This window comes from Triplophysa dalaica, chromosome 24 (assembly GCF_015846415.1).
Source record: "Triplophysa dalaica isolate WHDGS20190420 chromosome 24, ASM1584641v1, whole genome shotgun sequence".
NCBI lineage: Eukaryota > Metazoa > Chordata > Actinopteri > Cypriniformes > Nemacheilidae > Triplophysa > Triplophysa dalaica.
This window is the reverse complement of record NC_079565.1, coordinates 10,839,951-10,862,834: the sequence shown is the minus strand read 5'-3', so window position 1 is coordinate 10,862,834 and position 22,884 is coordinate 10,839,951. Positions and strand designations below refer to the sequence as shown.

At 37.2% G+C, this 22,884-nt stretch overlaps 1 protein-coding gene across 1 annotated transcript in view; it reads left to right on the top strand.

The window, feature by feature from the left end:
• Window positions 1-321: 321 nt before the first annotated feature.
• tjp1b (tight junction protein 1b) overlaps window positions 322-22,884 on the top strand; it is a 77,280-nt gene continuing 54,717 nt past the window's right edge. Inside the window, 3 exon segments of the mRNA XM_056739238.1 lie at window positions 322-803; window positions 7,856-7,897; window positions 7,990-8,149. Of these exon segments, the coding sequence (XP_056595216.1) occupies window positions 706-803; window positions 7,856-7,897; window positions 7,990-8,149 (300 nt within the window). The 5' untranslated portion in view covers window positions 322-705.

Below are 22,884 nucleotides of genomic sequence, written 5' to 3'. Positions count from 1 at the left end.
TACCAGAAATGTTAAATAGATTTAACATCTAATAACTTAGTATGGAAAAGAGCAGCCAGATATCTCTACTAAATATCTCCATTTGTGTGAAACGGAAAAAAATAGCAAATTTGGAACGTAGAGTTCTCAATTTTAAATGACCAAAGACTGCAGTCTTACATTCATAAACAAAGGATATTTTACCTCATTCCGTCTTACATTTAACCACCCCACCCCCTCATCTAACCCCACGCACGTACACGCAGTCACGCACCTACACACACTCCCCTACCTCACGCAAGGACGCGTGGACGCCGCAGCAGCGTATCTCCGAGAGAGAGCGAGAGACAGAAAGAGAGAGAGGGAAAGAAAGAGCGCGCGCGCGCGTTCTGAGCAAAGCGGCAGTACGCGCGAGTGGCGGGAAAAGAATGCCCATCTCCTGAGTAATAACGAGCGGATTGGCGCGCTTTCTCCTGACAGAGGTACGACACGAGCAGACTGTCATTGTGGTCATGGGTGGCAGCGGCGCGCTCCCTCGCGTGGAGTGTTTTCCCTGTCAGTGTTGCTGCTGCTGCTGGAAATGGCGCTGTGATGCTCAGCAAGGAAGACGCAGTTGAAGCCGATGCCAGGGAGCGGGAGGAGAGTCTAAACTGTTATTATTAGCGTTACCTGCGCGTGTCTTTCGGTGCGGATTTTTGTGTTGTAAAAAAAGCGGTCAACAGTACCATGGTGAATTACCAGAAATACATAACTGTAATGCAGCTGGCTCTAGGGGTGACTGCCTACAACAGAGAGCGTAGCCTGCCTCCCAGAAAACATATGTGGTAAGTATATATGTGTGTGAAAGGTGTCTAGCGATCCCGAAAAGCGACTGTCGTGTTCGTTTATTTCTCAATGACGATATATATTGCGATCACATCTCATTGGTGGACTGCGGGCGGCACTCGCTGTGCCGTAAAAGATGCGAGCAAAGTTTGAAAGGAGGCTGAGTGTGTGCATAATGATGTCATTTTGGCTTTTTATCCACTCGTGTATCATTTCATTCATGATTCTGTCTAGACATCCAAGCATGTGTCTGATCATTCTGTGTATGTCTACTGTGTGCAAAATGAATAAAAGTTAAGGCGTGTATGTGTGTTTCCTTGCGTTGATGTGTGTAAACCCTTGCATCTCATACACTGATCATCCAACCTGTCATTGTTGTGTATCGTGTGATTTCACTATTCCACTGTGTTGTGTTTCTCTTACAATGTTGTCAATCCTTTCCATCTTTGCTCCATTTTCATCGGTAAGTCGTGTGCCTCCGTGACCTTTTTGTGTGAATTGAACGCTTCTGTAAACACTACAGGATTACACTTTTAGCCGAATGGATGACACGAGTGCATTACCTGCGTTGGCCTTGGAGATTTGTGTCTCCTCATTCTTAATTGTATTGTAGATATTTGTGAACGTCACTCCAACACTGTCGTTGTGGGCTTTTGTGTTTCACAAGGTCAACGTGCAACATTCGAACAACCAATGTAGCCTGACCAATCTTTCTCCTCCATAGCTTTTCAATACGATCAACGATTTGAACCTTCTCGGTTATTGATTGGAGACGTCTTTTAATTAACCTCAAACCTTCACAAATGACCAGATTCGATATATTTGCACTTTTGTGTTTCTCTGTCAGGTCATCACAAAGGCAGATATCATCACATTTTATTGCATCACATCTCATTTCCATATTCAACAATGTCAGTACTGGAGCTTCAAAAGAGACCTGCTTTAGAATTGTTGAGATAATCTTATTTGGGTTTATATACTGTAGGCTTAACATGGGTTAAATTCAGACCCTGAAGTTAATGGGCCACATAGTTGTCTTACACCTTTGTAATTACACGCCAAAGAATCGAAGGAAGAAAGAGTGAGAGATCAACATTGAAGGAAAATCACCAGCCTTCAGTAAGACATTGTTAGGGCTTTATTGTTTTAAATGTTGAGGGAAGTCAAATGTTGTCCTGAAGTGCTTTTCTAAGTAAAGTTCTGTTTGCAGATGGCCGGCGTGTAATGATTTTACAACCGTAGGCATTTCGAGCCCCTTGGGGTCGGTAAAGGCTGCTAATTTGAATCTTGCATGCTGGGTAATTCATTTGTAAGTAATGAGGAGACACATTTTTCATCATGTTTACATTATCATCTAAAGTTCTCAATCTTCTATTAGGCGCCCACTCACAAGACGATTTTGTAAGATTTTCCCTTAAAATGGAGGTCAGCGTGTTTTGTTTGATGTCAGCATTTCCGCAACAGTTGAAGCTTAAAGGGGAACCAAAGCCACGTGCGCTACAACGTTCGTGAGCGACCAAGCAAGGGAACGTAATTTACTGTGTCAAGCCGAGATGCCTAATGTGATGAGCTCCAAATAACTAGAAAACAAATTCACAAAAATACCCCGAGCGGCGTCTTTGCATGTTTGGATGTTAGTACTTTGAGGTAGGTTTAATCATTCATGGGTTTTGAAAGATGACATTGCGTTGTTTACAGGAATATTCTCACCGCACAGCTGTAGTGGGATTTGCGTTACGTGCAAACAAAAGTGGTATCATTACACATTACATTACAGTAAATTAAACCACAGATTGCTGCAGAATGCATCTGAAAATGTAAATCTCAAGAAAATTTTACACCCCCCAAGAAAATATGTAAGAATGTATATACATAAATATGATAAATACTTATATATATATATATGCAGTATACATACAAATATATTGAAAAATGCTTTATATTTAAACTAAAGAAAGTCAAGAAATTACTTTTTTTGACAATTAAGCAAGTTTATAACCTAAATTCTTATTATTGTTATATAAATACTGCAATGCTTTCCAGACATTTTATTTATAAGATTATTTTTTATTCGTGTTACTCTTAATTTTAAACTTCATAAGTGTTGTTATTGCATTACAGTTAAAATACAATGATTTACAGAATATCAAACACCACTATGGTGTGTAAGTATCATATAATGTTTTGCATTGCAATTTTGAGAACACAATTCTTACGAGTTTGCTTTTTTAGTAATGAGAACTAAATACATGAATACAAATGCTCTTAATAATAAACCTAATGATAATCATAAATGCTTATTTTTATTTCAAACAAATACAACATCAGATTTCTTCGTTTTTATTTGAAATGCAAATTCAAAATGTTCTCGCCAGGTTTCATGAGTTTAATACTTAATAGTTGCATTTTCAAAATTCTGTGAAAATCGTTAATATGTATTTTGTATTTATGTAGCATAAAAGATACTAGCCTACACAATACTAGAGACTCAGATTGACTTGTCACTGAATTCTGAACAGATAGGGGCTCAGAATTTCTTGTCTTTGAAAGTTCCTACATTCGATTTGTTCCTAGGTGAGCCTCCCTGCCTGGGGTTTAAAATCTGTCCACTTTTACCCAGAGGACTTCAGGATCTGTCCAGGAAAAGAGGTAAAAGGAAATACATAGAGGAGATCAGTTCTCATGAAGCAAGTGACGATAGTGGACATCCATCTTACTCTTTAGTTTTTATTGTATGATATCAAAAGACTCACATCGCTTGATCAGAGACATAAATATTGCAGATCGAGACATGACTATTCATGTCTCATTTTCTTTGATCAAAGGAAACATTAATGGAGAGATCCGTTCTGTCAGGACCTATTAGAATTCATTATAAGCATATTTGATGGAAATTACACTTGTGAACCTCTGTTTTGCATCTGGTAAGTGTCTGTGTTGCTTAGAGATGAATTTTTTTAGCCAAGAAGAAATTCTGTTATCAGTTAGCATCACTGTCCTTCTATAACCTTGTATGTCCAAATAAGCTGTTTTTCAGGAATGGAAAATACACTTTACTTTTTCAATCATTATAAAATGTGTTGTCAAAGTTGACAAGCACTCTCTAATACATTTTATTTGTTAGATATTTGAAAACCCAGTGACAAACAAAGATTTATGGAGATATGAGGTTTCAGAAGAACAGCAGTGTAACGTTTTATGTAGGTATTCAGATTATCTCAGATGGGTTTTTTTTCGAATTTCTTTAAAAGAAATGAATGAATTGGAACTGTTTAGGGTATAAAGTTGGTTCTGTTAAAATTGGATGAGAAATGTTCTGCATCTGTATAAGTCTAGACCAATTCTCATTTCTACATCGGACAAACAATTTGAAAAAAATTGATTTGAAAGAGATCTCATTTTTATTGTTTCTTTCCTATCCGAAAAGAGAAGTTCCTAAAATGTCTGTTTTGAGTTCTTGAAACACACCAGATGTTCATCTTCCCTGAAGTCTTACAAACTTGTCCTGACGTTATGCTCAGCCTAATGAAATTAGCAGCAGTTGTCCACCCCAAGGCCTCTTACACGTGCTTTTTAGCATTTACGCACTCTCCCAAAGGTAAATCGTGAGCGGGGTTGTCTAACAGAGTTCTTGATCACGTTTTATGCAAATTTCTGTGTTTTCCTGCACATTTTCTCACCCCAAGTACTCCTGACTGATGCTCTCCATGAGCACCTCTCCTCCATCAAGCTAAATAAAGGTCTTCGCCTTGCTCTCTTGTCCCCGTCCAGAACGATTATTTACTTCATTAACGGTTGACGGTCGTAACAGTCGGGTAATAGAATCCGTCTCATGTAGAAGTTTCATGTTTTGTCAGGACTTATTATACACGATTGCAAATGCTCTTTGCCCGTTTTGTGTCCTCGGGCCATTCTCTGCTGGCCAAAGTGAAAATCATATTAATGTTTGTAATAATGGCAGCAGAGATAGTTTTGATGGCAGTCATGGATGGTCAGCATTGTTTGTTTGTGTTTATGAGTGGATATTGACTTGCTGATCTAGCAGTATAGCCTGATAGCTTTATGAAGCTCGTACAATAGGAGGTCAGGAGGATGCCTGGACAAGCAAAATGATTATGTCTTCTGTATTTATTTCAGGCTGTGAGCATGATAAAGGAATAGGTCACCAAAATAAATCTGTCATCATTTATTCACCTTCATGTCATTCAGATTCTGTATATGACTCTTTCTTGTGTGGAACACAAAAGAAGATATTTGAGAAAATGTCACAGTGATTTTGGGTCCATACAATTCAAGTCAACGGGGGTCAATGTTGTTCTTCAAAATATGTTCTTTTGTGTTCTGCCGAAGAAAGTTATATGGTTTTGGAATTACGTAAAAGCCATTTTCAAAAAAAGTTATTTTCAGTTCACTATCCCTTTCAGCATATGCTGCCGTGTTACTTGAAATGCATGCAACCAACCTAATAGTTACGTATCTTGCACAACACACCTTATTTTGTCAAATGTATTCTAGAAATATTTGATGATGAAAAAAGAAAAAAATATATGAAAAATGTAAATGGCTCACCCAAACGTCTTGTGTTAACAGAATGTTTGCATGCGCTTGAAGCATTCACATCTATGTTTTTATACCTACAGCACACATCTGTACATCTCTTTGGGTTGAAATGCTCTTTATATCTCAACACACCAGAACGTTTGTCCTTGAACCTTTTCCCAGATGATTAATATACGCTTGGATAAATAAGGTTAGCTGAAGGTGGGACCTCACCGGGTTTCCTCAGGCCATCCTCAGCCTCATTGTCATTATAATCCATTCGTCCTCTTTTTCCTGCCCTATTCTTGTCATCCCCATTTGACACACCAAATTACAATCTAGAGAAAAAATTGTGATGCTTTTTAAAATCGCGTTCAAATATTCTTGAAAATCCGTAGCGGCAGCCCTGGAGGTCTACCAATTAATATGCAAATGAGGAGTCCTTTTATTGGTGTCCTTGTAAGGGCATTGAAACAGAAGATCTGCTGTATTGAATTTCGTTTTGCAGGGGGTTAAACTAATCCTTTGGAAAGCACGGTGTGCCCTGATATCAATGAGGCGAACGGTTATGGTACGAGGCATTCAAATTATCTCTTGTACTGTACGGGAAGTCTCTCACATTTTGCTACAGGTACTGTAAACTATGTGCTCAAGTGGTATTACATAATCACTGTTCTAGGTTTGCAAAGTCAGGCCTTTTTGGCAGAATTCATTCAAGGTGCACAAAAAATAAGATTTTAGTCTATATGTATGCATTTCTGTGACAATACATACTTTTTTAAGCTAAGTGCTTGGCTAAATATAATAGACATCTCAGTCCTACTTTGAAACTCGGATATTTGTGGCACGATTATTTTCTGTGTGGTTGGATTGGCCATATTTGATCAAGGGTTGTGTTCTGTATGAAGTTTGATTTGTTTGGTGCATACTTGTCTTGAAAATGATCTAGTGACTTGATCATATGACACTTGCATAAAACATATATCTATTGCATTAAAGATACTTAGGATTTAAGACAGAACAGATGAGAGGCAATTTATTATCGTCTGGAAATAAATTCAAAAGTGTGTGATGTTAATATTTTACTTGACCCCAAACACAGAGTTATTCTTGTTTTGTCTTTGTTGGCGTATTAGTTTTGTAGTATGGGTTGATTAATGTCTTGTGGCAATATTATTTGAGCTTGACCCCTTGTTTGTGGTTTGTGTCAACATGCGCAGTAAGAAATGTCCAATGTGTGAGTATTAAGAATACATTTCTGATGTGTGTGGATTATCTTGATATGTTTCATCTATATAAACAACAAATTGACTTGTGTTGAGAAGATACAACTTAACGTTTAAGTGAAATTTCTTAATGCACATTCCTGATCTTATTTTGGACAATTGGTGCACTTTTTACATGAGATTGAATGTTTATCTTGATGACTTGCTCCACTTTTAAAATGAAAAGCTTCACAAAAAGACGTTTCACAATGTAGACATCACCAAATAAAACAGGATTTTTTATTTCCCAATCAGATAAAGCGAAAAACACCATAGATTCATGCAATAGGTTGAGCCAGTGTTGTTGTGTTAAAGGTATAGTTCACCCAAATATGAAAATTACCTAATAATTTTCTAACCCTGATGCTATCACAGATGTATATGACTTCTTTTCTTCAGTCGAACGCAAACAATTTTATATTAAAATGCTGTCATGCTATCTTCTCGTAGACGGTTTCAGTGGCATCAACAAAAAACTTTATTTGGCTCAAACTAAACTTCCAGTAGACCTCCGCAAAGAATCAATAACTGTTGAATAGTTTGAAATGAATATATATACGCATTTGAAATAATACGAATGTAAATTTTATTTAAAATAAAATAAATATTATAACCAAACCAAAATTCGAGCCAGCTTGTGCATCCAATGAAAACACCAACAGTAAAGATCAATAGCAAATCCATCCAATCCAGATGATACCAGATGATTCATAAATGTCTTCTAAAGTGAAGCAATACATTTGTGAGAAAAAAGATCTGAAAATTACATTTTGATCGATATGTCATGCGTATGTCACATATCTATGAAAACTTTCAGATGAGAGGGGTAAATTTAAGCATTGAGATGCATGTATACCCAGATAGCACAGGTACGTTTGTAAGATGTCTGCCAGATCTAGAGATCTGGAAAACATCTGCTGTGTAAAAACGTCTGATAATCATCTCAGAAAAAGCGGGTTTACATACCTCCTAGATCATAAACATCTTACAGACATCTTCTCACCTGACATCAAAGCAAAATTGTAAATGCATCAAAAAAGTCTATATATATATGAGCTATCAAGGAAACGTCAAATCTCATTGGTTCTTCATCATATTCAAGATACGCAAGACCCAATGAGATGTGTAATAATTTTTTTATTGATCTTGATGTTCTGTGTATGTTAAGCAATATATATATATATTTGAACATTTTTATATGCTGAAATAAAAAATGTCTCTCTCTCTCTCTTGTGCTTTAATCTCAGGGTCTTCCCCAAACACGACAAAGACAAATACGGCCCTGCAGTGTAAGCATTTTAAACCCTTCTTACTCGATTTCACTTCATTATTTTTAATAGTAAAACAAATACTTTATTCTAAAACGATTCTTTCCTCACAGTTACTACCCCAAGATCAGCGCATTCATCGGCACCCCAGAATCCGTCTCAGTGCTGGATGAGTCGGAGGGATCTGCGCACGGCAAGCCATCCCTGCGCAGAATCAAAGGCCGAATTCACCGCAGCAAGAGCCTGGACAGCATCGACCTGCTGGACTCAAATGTGAGTTTAAGACCGCATCCACTGCAGTAATGTCTTCGTGTGTGGGGGTGGAGAGCGTGTGTGTGAGTGCGACCTAGTGTACACAAATGAGATCAGCTCCTACATGATGTGTGTCAGGGCTTTCATTGATGTGTGTATGTGTGCACGCTTGTTTCGTAAACGCACATGTACCGGTTTGTCTGCATGAGTGCTCATGCAAAGGATATCGGAAAGACTGAACAGGATGTGCAAAGGTTCATTTATTCAACTTTTTAAAAAAATGATAAGATACACAACAGGAGGTTTTTATGAGTCGATGGATGTGGGAGGAGATATTTTAATGGGATGGTTCACCAAAAGAAAATTCTGTCATTTACTCACCCAGTTGTCATTTTAAACCTGTGTGATTTTCTGCAGAACACAAAAGAAGATATTTTGAAAAATGTTGGTAACCAAAAGCCGATGGTCCCCATTGACTTTCACTGCATGGACACAAAACCAATGGAAGTCAATGGGGACCAACGCTTTTCCGTTACCAACATTTACAAAATATCTTTTTTTGTGTTCTGCATTAGCAAGAAGAATAAAAGTGTCTAAATTTGTATATTTCCACCCACATAATTGACTGCACAATGAAAGTGGATAGGGACTTGGGCTCTTGAGCTCTAAAAACACTTTTAAAAGGCACTTTAAAAGTTTTACTAGTATTCTAGGATTTTAGGACTTATTTTATAAAAACAATTGATTTTCAATGATTGTCAGTGACATCAAACCTAGTGCGATGTGTCTTTAAGCTTTAGGTTTGAATGTCAAACCCCAGTCCCAATTCACTTCTATAGTATGTAACTTTCCTACTGAACATCTCCCGTTGATGTTCCACCAAAGAAAAAACCCACACGGGTTTGAATCAGTGTAAGTAAGTGAATTTAAGTAAAACACAACCAAATGATCATGTTTCACTGTTCCATGTGGGATACTCAACAAAAATCACATAAAACAAATCACGACATTTAATATACTTTTAAAAAGACATTTTCCGCATGAGACCCGATGAATGTTACATGAGGCTGTCATGTTCTCCTTGTGCACCCTCTCCGAATGCCTCATAGATACTTCATGAGGTCATGCTTTATGCAACACCTGACTGAATCTGATTCCTGTTCAGTTGGTAAAGTCAACACCAGGGATTTGAAGTACCCCAGGATGTCTCACAAACTGTCTTGCCCCTGGGAAAACTCACGCGACATGTTTATTATTCTAATGAGCTCTGAGTGGCAGTTTTAATGAGCCGTCACTGCGCAACCAAAATCGGATTCTCTATCACTTTGAAATTATGGATGAACTGATATGTCTTTTTTTCATCCTGAAAATTTGAGTAAATTTGTACAAAAAAGTACAATTCCCATTCAGCGTTAAGCTGAAAACATTTTGACCAAATGTTTGAAGCAAACAAAACATTAAAACCTAAAAATGCTGTCTAGATAGCCTGGACCTTGAAAGGCACAGAATTCTCAAGAACAATTGACAGGCGTAAGGAGGCAGTGTTAGCTCAGTGCCAAGTGATTGTCAAACACGAATTTCAACAAAGCGTCCCTTGTCGGCCTAAGTGAGGTAAGTTAGCACTGGGTTATTAAAGCCGTTTAAAATGTAGTCGCTTTGCCTGCACCTAAAATACCTCACTTCTCCAAGACATCTCAGTGAAATAAGGGGGGACCTTCGTCCAGGACCCTGGCTTTTAATATCGTACATATTTCTCCAGTAACCGAACACACACACATCGACAGGCAGGAAGAAACTTGCTGACTGGGCCCGAACACCAAAGGCAGCTGATGAGAGTAACGTACCGGCACATAGTGAGTGATGATGCTGCAGCAACGCTTGACTGTAGACTTTGTAGTGCTGCCACACGCTTTACTGACGTTCTCACAGAAAGATATAAGACAGACAAATAGAATTTTCAAGCTGCTGCAGATTGTGTGTGGTGTCGTTGATGCTTCATGCTGATGAATAAAAGCACAAACAAGTCTCATCACATAACTATGGTGGTTGTCAGGGTGTTGCTATGGTGTTCTGAATGGTTTTGAATGTGTTGCTAGGTAGAATTGTTACTTACAGGACTGGATTCAAGAGCCCACCCCCAAGTCTGTGTTATTCTGGTCTGTTTATATGGCTTGGGCCCTATAATGTAAATGTAATTTACCTGTTTTTACACCTACCAGACAAATCCTGGATGGAGCAAATGTCTTTTATCTACTGAGCTAACGTGAAAAATTCTCATAACGTTGGAGAATGTTCTCTCAAAGCTATATAAAAACTATTTTTTAACCATTCCACTTACAATGTAAGAATAATGTTTATTGTACATATAACATTTTATAACATTTTTAAGACGTTTGGCAACAACATACAAGGGGTTGTATCAAATATAGACATTTTAGTTGGGTTTGTCTCTTTTTGACACAACCGTGGGTTTAAAGTTACCTTGCATTTTTTTCATTTCATTGCTAAACGTTGTTAAAACGCATTAAAACTTTATTCTTAAATTGTAAGTGAACCGTTTAAAACATGTTTTTTTAACTTCAAGTGATGTTTTCGTAGGCTTAGTGGGTTGTCATAACTTGGTGGGAATGTTTGCAAAACCATAGAGTATATGTTTGTAAGATGGGAAACTGCTTAATCTGTAAAACAAACGTTATGGGGTGGGCTGGAAGGTTGGGGGTGGGGTTTCGCAGGGGGAGTCCAGGGGATTTCCACCTCAAAATTGTATACATTAGAGAGGGGATTTAAAGCTGTTTCATGCATTCTGACTTCTTTACTTCACACTGTTGAACGTGGCAAACTTGTTCAAATACGTGTTGGACGTATGCCGTCGTATTTCTGTGCTTGATACACTCCCCCAGCACTCCAACTTGTTTCGGAAAGTTTTTTTTTAAGTCTGGATCCATGTTTTCGTAATAGGAATCCTATTCCTTTGATTGGCCAACTCTCCTGGAAAAGCTTGGCAAGGTAAAAGAAATAGCCCACCCACGCGCCAACCCACGAGCAATAGTAAGACCCGCCTACCATCAAGAGTAGCTGCACTGCGTCATGAACATGTTACACTTGCGATAGCGAGAGAAGTCAGCATTTTAGTGATGGATGTTATATAAACGGGGGATATAATGCTCGATTTGGAGATTGTTAGAAACTGATGGATGGCGCGGCCCCAGCGCTTAAAGATGCCAGACATGAACTGCACGCAGTAAGTGAAACTAAGTCATACGCCTGTGTTTTGTTGGCAATCGACGCATAATGTTACTTGCATAATGTAAAAAACACGAAGGGATTAATGCGATGATGTAGTATTATCGTGTGCTCGTGCTCTAGTTACATCCCTCCTGGCCGCCTCCAGCAGGAAATAATTGTATAGCTGTATCTCTCTTTTATAAATGTTTTCAAAATAAACACTCTTCGAAATACGACGTATGCAATACTACTGTATAGGTACTCAAGATTAATATGAGATTGGCAGAGACTGCTTGTTTTACCCCATCTTTAATATAGTGACATTTTCTGCATCTGTGATTTAAATATAAAGTATATAGGCTAAAAAATATATATAAAATATGTCCTCAACTAGATTATTTGCCATTCCCTCACTGGTTATATACAGGTATATTTCAAAGTTAATAGTAATAATAATGATATCTTTTTTTGTTTTGGAGTAATTTCATTAGAAATGTTGGCGCTCATTTTAAGATCTGAATGCAGATTTTGTTATTCTTTATAACCTGAGCACTGTTTGTGACTTTCTTTAGATCTTCTCTCAAACTCTCTTGTGGAAACACGTGTGTCTTACTGCAGCATTAAGGGGAAAAATCTAAACAAGTCTCAATCTGCATTGCCATCTAACAGAAACAACAGTGACAATAAAGAGATCTCTTTAATGAAATATTTTACAGATTACTTATCATGGGATGGTTTTCAATCTAGCCATTATTCTTTATATTTTATAAATATTACATAACGACAGCATCCCTGCGTGAAATATATAATATTGTGCTACAGGACAATAATGCCCCTTTGATTTTATTTATGTATGTGTGTGCATGTATTATCTGTGTTGTCGGTGTGGCTAATAAAATTGGAGTGTTTGAAGTCACAGCGTTTGGCCGAGCGCCCAATCCTGCTGTCATTTGCGATGGTGATTTTCTCCCTCCCTCTCTCTCTCTCTATCTATCTCTCTCTCTCTCACTGAGAGCATGAATCAGTTGTTAGTGCATAGGTTGCAGAAAGCTGCACAGACGAAAGAGAGAAAGCGAGAGATGGAAGCTAGATGAGAAATGCAGCACAGTGAAATGCATCACATAAGTCTGGTCGAGCGAGACTCTCTCTCTCTCTCTCGATCTTCCTCTCCGTCCATCTCTTCATCTCACGAACGTTCTCCTTCCTCTCCTTTTTGCCGATATCAGCTCTCCACATCTCATCTTCATTAAATCACTCCATTCAATTTTTTCATTCCACCTTGAAGGCCAATATTAAAAGCACGGGAGCAGAAAATATAATAGGACATAAATTGATATCACTATTCTTTTGCTGCGCTTCGGTAAACCCTCCGAGGCTTTCCCAGTTTTTATAGGGCAAATGTCAAATACACTTAACCAGAATCTCAGTTCAGCTTTTTTAGGATTTTCTTTGATTAAAAGGAAAAGTTCGGCCAAAATAAAAAAATCAGGGTTCTTTGTACGTACTGTATATGCTGCTTCGTAATAGACTGGTGCAGGGATGACATATTTTTCGACCAACCCGGAAGTTAGTGCCGCTGTTTCCCATAGACATTTGGAAGATCACAAAAAAAATAAGCTCTGTTATTAACAAAGGTTTATGATGGTTACACATTAGCCTAACAAGACAATGTTTATACATTAATACAACATTTGCTATTTTTGAAGCTCAAATTCAATTTTTAGAAGTAAAAAGCTAACACGACGCTATAAACAGACAACACCACACTCAGTTGATATCAACATCACCAAGCCTCCAACAACTCTTTCAAACTTTATAAAAACGTGTTCCCTGACAAGTGATTACTCCGTAAATGAATCCGCATCCACGTTTTTAGAGATTTGTGCCCATTTTACAATATTTGTGATATTTATATGCGTGATGACATTTAATGTTGGCGCCAACATTTAGTGTTGCCGCTTTTATCAGCTTGTTAGCAACTTGTAACCACCGGAAAAGCTTTAAAAATCACGAGCAGGTTATAACTGGTATGTTTTATGTCTTAGGTTTTGTTTACCACATATCTAATTTTAGTCATTTAACTAAAACGCTGTTCAAGTATAAATTGATTTTGGAACGATAAAACCGGAATTGCTAAATGCTAACTGGCTTATGTGTTTCGTATAAAAATGGGTCATCTCTGCGGTTCTTAACTGTATGTGCAAAAAATTATGTCCCAGTTAGATTGTTTCTGTTGCTCATACAAAGCAATTGAACAATGCTATACATTACTGTCATGTTGACTACTTTCCTGATAAATTTTTTATATTTTGTCATTTTGAAGCTTTTGAAATGCTCGTCCCCAATTACTTTTCATTATTTCTCAATATTACTCAACAATTCTCATTGTGTGTCAAAATGGGGTCATATAGGTTTGGATTGACATGAAGGTGATTCAATAATATATATATTTTTAAACTATTCCTTTAAAATATGCTTGCTAGTTGCTACAAAACAAAGCGTCATGTACTAAATATAATAATTTCCATGCCTTTCTTAGCTGTTCTGACGTCTAAAAAACTGCTTATTGTCTGCAAGTACCATTGAGTTACTTGCGTACAACAGCAACGCTAATTCTAATCCATCGAGAGCTATTTAATCCAAGGGGATTTTGCTAATTACTCTAAATGTGTCGTGTGATAGCTAACCCACAGCCCATGGAGGACCCATTTTAGCTAGCATCTCCATCCGTCACATGCTAAACTGTAAGCGTGCTAATCTCAACTAAAGAGTGCAAAATAAAGAGCGGTGACACATATTTATATTAGAGACTGCCACGAACAAGAGCGATACGCTTGCAGCCCTCGCCAGAAAACACCGCCGTAAGCACTTAGCACACCGCTCGTTGTGGCCAAAGTGCTGCAGCTGCAATTGCAGCGAGGACGAGACTGCAGTTGAATTAACCGATATGCATATTCGGACATCTGTGAGAGAGAGATAGTGAAAGAGATGTCCCAGCACGTGAAATTGGAAGAAAAGGGGTCTGCCCTTGAATGAAGTGTGTCCGTGAGGTGTGTGCAGGCGGGGGGCCTACTGGCGGGCGGGGGGGCTGCTATACCCGTATGTCATAGAGAGAACGAGTAGAGGTGAAGGAGGGGTATATTCAAGTATGGACTGTGTGAAATGAGCAGATTTTTTCCCTTGTTTTGAGATGGATGTTACCTTCAGTGTCGCTAGAAGCGCCATGTTACGCCGCTAGGGTCCCTAGAGCATGATGGGAAAGAGAGAGAGAGAGTGTGTTTGAGGAGAACATTTTGTACTGTGCGGCACTAGAACAATGCTGCATGTGTGCATATGCATTAGAGAGTGTGTCATCTGTGAAAGGTGTTGTGTGTTTAGCGTGTGACGGCTCTGTTGTACTGTTTCAACCCTATCAGCTTCGTGCGCGAGTACGTGAATAAATATCAGCGGCGGTGAACCTAACATGCTCAAATGTGCATTTCAGAGAGTGTCTATGCATGTGTATGTGTGCGGAAATGGGTTAGTAGACATTTGCTATGCAATTTACACAGTCATCAATGTTGAAATATATGTACTATTTTTGTGTGGATCTGAAAACAGGATTTTTATTGAAATTGAAAGACAATTAAACCTGTACAGAATGTGTGTTGTTATGTGCAAGAGTGTACTTATTGATGTTCTTAGATTGCTGTTGGTTGTGTGTGTGTGTGCACGTGTGTGTGCGGTTTGCGGGGGCCAGAGGGATCCCGCTATCAGTGTTGCTGCTATGCGGTCAGAATCGTGAAGTCCATGTGACCATGTGTACCCTCAAGCTTTCTCAATCTTTGACATATGGCACTGTGCTTCACAAATTCTGCCTGCAGATAATAGAGAAGTTCCAGAATTTGAAATTCCAGACCTCACGTTAAATACAACAGTGATGGGATGTTGCATTCTGCATGGTGCCAGATACATATACATTTTATTTTTGTCTTAAAGTCACCCCAAAATATTTCCCCTCATGTTGTTCAAAACCTGTATGTGACAATTTTGTCTGTGAAACAAGATGTGTTAATTTGTGTTTATACAATGGAAGTCAACGGGGCCAATGGGGTTTGGTTGCCAACGTTCTTTAAAATATCTTCTTTCGTGTTCTGCTGAAGAAAGAAAGTCGCACAGGTTTGAAATGAGTAAATGATAAAATAATTTACATTTTTGGGTGAAATATCCCTTTATTTAATTTACTGTATGTGGTTTGGTAGTGGTGGTTGTTCCTGTGGTTTCTCGTGATCTGTCCAGCAGATCTAGGCAGAAAGCTAATGGGGTCTTAGTGACACCACTGTCAGTCTGTATTGATGCCAGCATCAATCTATATCGGCCTTTTTACATCAGCAATTGAGATTATGTAACGTGAATGCCTGTTGTGGTAGAGTCCAAACGTGAAGGTGTCTAAATATTTGCTGTCCACACCAGCAGTTTTCACGGAAACATCTAGTAAGGGAAATTTCTGCACAAATATGGGGTTTTGAATGTCGTATAGCACAAAGTGGGGTTAGTATGAAATTTAGTTGATTCAGGTGATATTATATCATCAGATGAATACTGCTAGTAATAGCTTTAGTCAGAGTTCAATCCTTTAATCTTGTTTTTATTGATATGTCATGTTTATCATATTCATTTTTTTTTATTCTTATATACTACAGTTCATTCTGATAACTTTAGTATTCTTTAGCATTTACTATTGTAAACTGTAGCAAATTGAAAACTACTACAGCATACTAGTATTTTAAAGCAATTATACTGTCTGCACTCCATTGTCCTGTGTCAATTAAAATGCATAATCCCTCCCAAAATAAATTATTATTGTAACATACAACGTTGTATTAAAAGTAGATAGCTAAACTGTGTGATACTCAGTTAAAGGATAGTAAAGTTTAAAAACAGACTACGCAATATTGGAATTTTACTACAGTCTGCAGTAGTATATACTATGGTCTACAACAGTATTTTTGTACGATAATATTGTAGTTGTTAACATTAACTCATAATTATAATATTATATTCACATAAAATAGTAAAATTTAAAATCAAGTGTTTGTTCTGGCAGGTCACATAAGTCATGCTCGCATCAGCTGATTCACATCTAGGCCCTACTTATGACGCTATCACAGCTTCCGTTTTAAATTCATTCAGCTTTCAGCAGCTTATCGAGATGCTCACGAGTAAATTACCCTCCTCCATCCCCAACTCCACTTCAAATTTACAATCAGTCCTCAATTTTCTTATCTTACTTTTTATAAGTTTTAATAACATTTTAATTACGTGTATCACATATATGTCATTAAAAACTGTTTGTTCTGTTCTTTTTACCATACACTCTTAAAAAAAGGTGCTTTCGGATCCATAAAGAACCTTTAACATCTGAAGAACCTTTGTGGCAAAAAAGATTCTTCAGATTATAAACAAGTAGGAATGAGATGGTTCTTTAAAAAACGTATTACTGAATGGTCCTATATGGCATCGCTGTGAATAATCTTTTTAGCACCTTTATTTTTAAGAGGGTTTATCGCTGCTCTCCCTGCTCTTATTCATGTTGGCTGCATGGATGGGCAGTTTTGCCCAGAACAGAACCATACCGCCAATCTAAACTGCATGCTAACCGTCGAGATGAAAATTACACTCAAAAATATTATTAATGTTGCTATTGGTGTTCATACAAACTCACATTTACAACATTACTAATTTGTACTATTATTTTCATCTTTTATTCCTTAAGAATGCAATCTTCACAATCAAGGGGTTTTCAAACAATTTGCAAAATCATTCAAATGAAGCGACTCGAGTAATACTTGAGCCCGCCCTCACTAGTAGTTCCAGCATTTATCAACAAGCCCGCGGGTCAACGGCATTCCAAGGAGAAATGTAATTAGGTTTCATTGACGCTGAAGTCGTTCCTTATTGGACCTTATTGATGACAATGTTTGTCCATTGCTGCTCATGCTCTTTTGTGGAAGCTCTTGAGTTACGTAACTGGAAGCCATTAAATAAGCAATAATTCTGGTATGCTGACATTTGTCAGGAACACTCGACTCCTACATGCCATATATATCAGCCATGTTCAGAAATAACAACTAATCAATTAAAAGAATCTATCAATTCAAGGTTAAAATTCATTATTAGATTCTCTATGCTTGGTAGTTTAAAAAGGTTTAGATTTCTTTTTGTATTTATATATTGCATCTTCAAACAATCAGTTTCGGTTAATAGAAAAAGGGATTGAATTGATTCTTGTTGATAAAATCTAAAGATGTAAGCTTTGTCCTTGAGGTTTGCTAGTGCGGCTTTTTCACACAATTGAAGGGCAACTGCGTTCCTTTATTGGTCTCTCATAAAGGACATATGATATACTCACACTATATTACACTTAAGTGAATTTCAGACGTTTTTGTAACTTAAAAAATCTTCTCTTTTTTAAATCAGTGGCAGCGTTGTTTTTCATGAATTACGGCTTTCGTCTGTTTTCCAGAATGTCTATCTTACACACTGTTAAACATAAAGGGTCACTTGTAAATCCCAGCTATGATATTGGCATCTGGGCTTGATTTATAGGTAATGGAACGATTTGGAATCCAAGCCCAGTTTGGGGGCAAAAGTTCAGATGGGTTATAATCATCAAATGTTTGTCAAGTTGTCTTATCCCACAGAATATTTAGACAATGCGTAAACATAAATCGTTCATAACCATGTTGTTATTTGCAATTGTCATTTGCTTGTCTGCATAGTAAAGTGGTCCAATTAAAAAAAAAGGTCCAATGTTCTGGGATTACTCATGCTATTGATGATTATTGATCAAAGGTTAAAATTAAGCATCATTTAGATTATAAAGCAAATAAATAAATCAAAATTTGAATATTCGAGAATCTTGTATGGCGGCGTATTGTGCAAAGTTTCCGTGTAGTAAGCGAAATACTACATTATAGCTTTCTGATACTAGTTGATTTGATGATTAGATTATGGTCAGCTGACACCCCCCATCCAGTCTTGTGTTGTTGTTAATTTAGTCTAATGGAAGGGATTGTGCCATCTCAGCTGAATGTTATTAAAGCCCCTTGAGATCTCAAGCGCAAAGGCTTAAACTGAGCAAAAGCCTATCACCAAACGTATGGCAGTGCTGTTCTTTTCATTTTAACTCTTGGTTACACTTCACAATAAGGTGCTATTTGTTAACAATTGCATTAGCTAACATGAACCAATGAACAATACTTCTATAGCATGTATTAATATGAATTAATGTATTAATATGAATACAATATTATAATCAAACGTTGTCACTGTTAACATTAGTCAATGCACCATGAACTAATTTGATTAACTGTATTGACATGAACTAACATGGACAAGGATTAATAAATGCTGAAAGACTAAATAGTTCAATGTTAGCTAATGCATTTTCTAATGTTAATCAATAGCACCTTATTGTAAAGTGTGACCTAACTTTTTTGAACTTAGAACTAGTTTGTCTTTGTTTCTACGTCCCCAGGATGTCATTGTGTATACAATGCTTACTTACTGAAATTATAAAAAACTATACAATATTTTTGTGCAAAGAATTGACCGAATTGAACGAAAAATCACCTTGTTAAAGTTTTTAAAGATATTTTAATATTGTCTGATCTGAATTGTTTGGTTGTATTATTTGTCATAAATATTTAAAACTGTGTTAAATTATTTGATATAATGTGGATTTTTGATGTTTGATATCTTACATTATATTTAATTATGGCATGATTTTTCAGCTATAGCTGGTTTCATCGGACGCTCTCGCCTGGCCCGAAGTTAACTTCCGGTGTGTGTTTGTTCGGTCTGGGGTGTGTTTCCCAAAAGCAAGCTCCAGAAACCATGGTTCCAACTTCCAACGATCAGTAGCAAGCAGCATCGCATAGTTACGTATTATTTATTAGTAGATGTCTTTACTCCACCACCTGTGTGGCGTCATCAACAAGATGGCTGAACCAACTTCGTTCATTCAATTGATGTCCAAAAGCATACCAAGATTTCGGGAGACCTACCCTGGCCTTTAGACGATAATGTTAAACATAATCTAGTTCTGGTAAATGCACAGTAAGTAACATAGTTTACAGCTTAAAAATAGCATTTCAATAAAATATTCTACCCATAGATGGAATCAATTTTATCTGTTTATTTCAATCTTTTAGGCTTCGGTTGTGGTTAGGCTTGTGGTTTGTCGTGTAGCTGCGGTCAGTGCTGATCTTGTTTGTGCTGTGCTTCTGTATGTATGAGCTCCTGCAGAGACACCATATGCTGCTGAGACCGAGCATCTCCTCATCCGGCCTAGAGAAACACCCAAACACACACGTATGTCATGATCATTTCAGAAGACTAAAAAATCTCGCTTGTGTTAAACGAGGTCTTGAATAAAACCTGTATTCAGTCAAATCCCCAAGGAGTATTATTCCCCTTTTTCTCTACCTGCCCACTGAGTCTCAGGCAATTTGTCTTTTATCAAGGACTTTCTAGGTTGTTCAGTTCATGGCCGAACGCACGTTTCTCTTCATGCAACAACAGCTTTTAAACATCAGTTTTTCTTTAAACCCAATTTTTACAGGGAACCAAAAGGGTGTTTTTTTACGAAACCTGCAAACAAATCCCTAAGCCATAACTCATTCTAAATTAAATTTTCCTTAAAACACTATTATATTTTATATTACGAAGAAAGGTCGGTTGTGATAATGACCTCTTTGTCTCAATCTAAAGCTCATTTATGTCTGAACCCCCCCTCCGACCCCACACACAGGCACGAGTGTTTGAGGTTGTTATACAGCTGCTGTCCTGTAGAGGGCAGAGCTCTACTGTTCAAACACACAGTAAGAGTAATGACCTCACTGTTCTCATCTGATCAGCAGGCCACCAGTTCTCTCCAGGCTGCTGCCTAATACAATAAAATTAAAGCTCACCTTTACAAAGCAAATTATGTAACGTGGCCCTTGTTATATTTTAATGGCATACAGAGCATCACAGTTTTTTGGTTTTCGTTTATTTTTTCCCTGAATATTGCCACTGTATAAACACTATATTTTATTTAATAATAACCAAAGTGCTAGAATATGTAAATAAGATATGGAACATAAGTTATCTTTAAGTAAAGGATAATAGGCCTCTCTGAGTGGTCAAATAAACACCCATGACCATTTGAGACCATTCAGAATCTTCATTTCATCCGCATTTCTAGACGGATTGTGGCCATTCTAGCACAGTGACTGTTGAATTTCAACAAAATCAAATATGGAGTGACTGAAAGTCATCCGACTGCAATGTGAAAGACTGACAGCATGACAAGACATGTGAAAACTGTGATAAAAATCCAGGTTATCACATACAAAAAATTGAACTTGAAATATATGTACAAATATTATTGTTGTATTGCTTAAAAGTGAGATGAACTTGTTTTTCTTTGCAGTATTTGAGATCTGAAAAATACAGAGCATCTTTTCTGTTATTTTGACCTGTTTCTCCAGTTTTCATTTTCTGCAAATAAATGCAAATTGAAACAAGATTGTTATTTGACATTCAGGAGAAATATTGTTAGTAGTTCACATAATGAAACAAACATGATCATTTTACCTAAACACATGCCTAAAATGTAAATTCGGAAAACTGAAATGTTCTCTTAAATTTTATACATGACTATATAAAAGCCAGTTGAATTAGTTCTTTGATTCATACTGTATATGTGACTAAACTGTGTATTCTAGGACTCCGTTTACACCTTTATGCCCAGAAAATGTTATTGCTCAGAGGTTGCTCATTCATAGCTCAGGAGATTCAAAGGAGTTTTAGTTTCATTTAAGTATCAACCTCCTCTTAGATCTTTCTTCTAAAATTTCCTACTGTTAAAACATAAAAAGAAACAAATGAGACCATTAAAATGCATAGTGGTGGTATGGTAGAGGTAAAATAATCTGGATTTGATGAGAAATGGATCATGAGTTCATATTGAAATTCAATTCAGTTTTGACTTTGAATTGCAGACTCAGTTTGTGACATAGTTGAGATCTCTGTATCTCTTTCTGAGGAAACTTGAGCTTAAGGTTTGCATTTGATCTCCATTTATTCGTATTAATATATAGGGGATGTATTTAGGAGAGCATATTTGAGAGATCTCACCTGGGACTTATTTTTCTTATATGTGGTGTTGGAATTTTTATGTGATTTACACATTTGTTTTGATGAACAAATTACACATTTACGTGGCAAGTGCTCAGTTAAAATCTAATTAAAACATTTAATGTCAGTTAATCGTCCTGTCCTGTACTTTAAAAGCTGAGCACTGTGTGCAGCATCCGCAATGCAGGATATATAACAGTACTTCTTGACTTAGCACTTTATCTTTACACAGGCAATAAATACTTTTTAATATATCAGTTGTTTTTCAGAGGCAGCAGAGAAGCCATGGAGACGATTGGCCTAAATCACCTTAAACTCAGATCTCTTCTAGTTTTATCTTAAAGCGTTTCCTCTAAAGATTCTCAACAGTTAAGACATTGCATGTCTGACAAATGTTTAGTGGGGTTGGCTTGGATATTTCCATGAATATACCCATTGTTTTCAGTGCATTTTTTGTGTATTCCCTGACTCTATAAGTTCATTAAATGATGTCATAATATTTCCATTGTACAAAAATCCTGTACTGCATGCTTTTCTTTGTCTTTTTTATTCTTTGTCATCGCTATGTTACTTTTCTGCCAGACGGCCTTTACTGTCACCACCCAACAGATGTTCACATGAATGACATTCATGGTCCCATGGCCAAACGTAATTCACGTTTATGGGTTTAAAAAAACAACATGAACCCGTTGGGTCGGTCTCTGAAATTCCTTTCCAAACCGAAATCCCAAAAGATGAAGTGTTTTTCTCACCTTGTAAGCACTTGATTATGTAATTTGTGAGTAAGTACAATGACAGGAACCATTTTGTTGAAATAGGACGTGGTCTGGAAGAGACATTTTTAATGCACCTGTCACACTTTGAAGAATGACTCACTCTGTGTTTATCACTGACCTCTGGTGACTAACGTAGCGCACCCCCTTTGGACACACACACACACGCTTGAATTCCTATGCGTACTTTCTCTTTAATTTGTTTTGTTTTTCCGGATGGAGGCTGAAACATCTAGACCTTCTCTTAAACCTATGGAAAACACAGGAGGGAATTGATTTGCGGGAGATTTATTACATTGTTTTTTTTTGCGCAGTGCGGTATATTAGCTCCCGGGTGATTTCGCTTACTGTACCCCCAACAGCCCCCCTTACCACCAACCAATAAGAGAGTTTTGCTCTGCCTTCATATTTGTTAATTATATTTTAACCAAGTGGTTTTAATGGCACCAATAGCATCAGTCGACAAAGCATTGAATTATATTACATCACTAACTTGAAGCGTAAGAAATTTGCTTAGGGGATAAATGTGTTGACAATGATTAAGAGACTCTGAATCATTTACTCCCACATGTATGAAGTTGTGTTGACAGACTC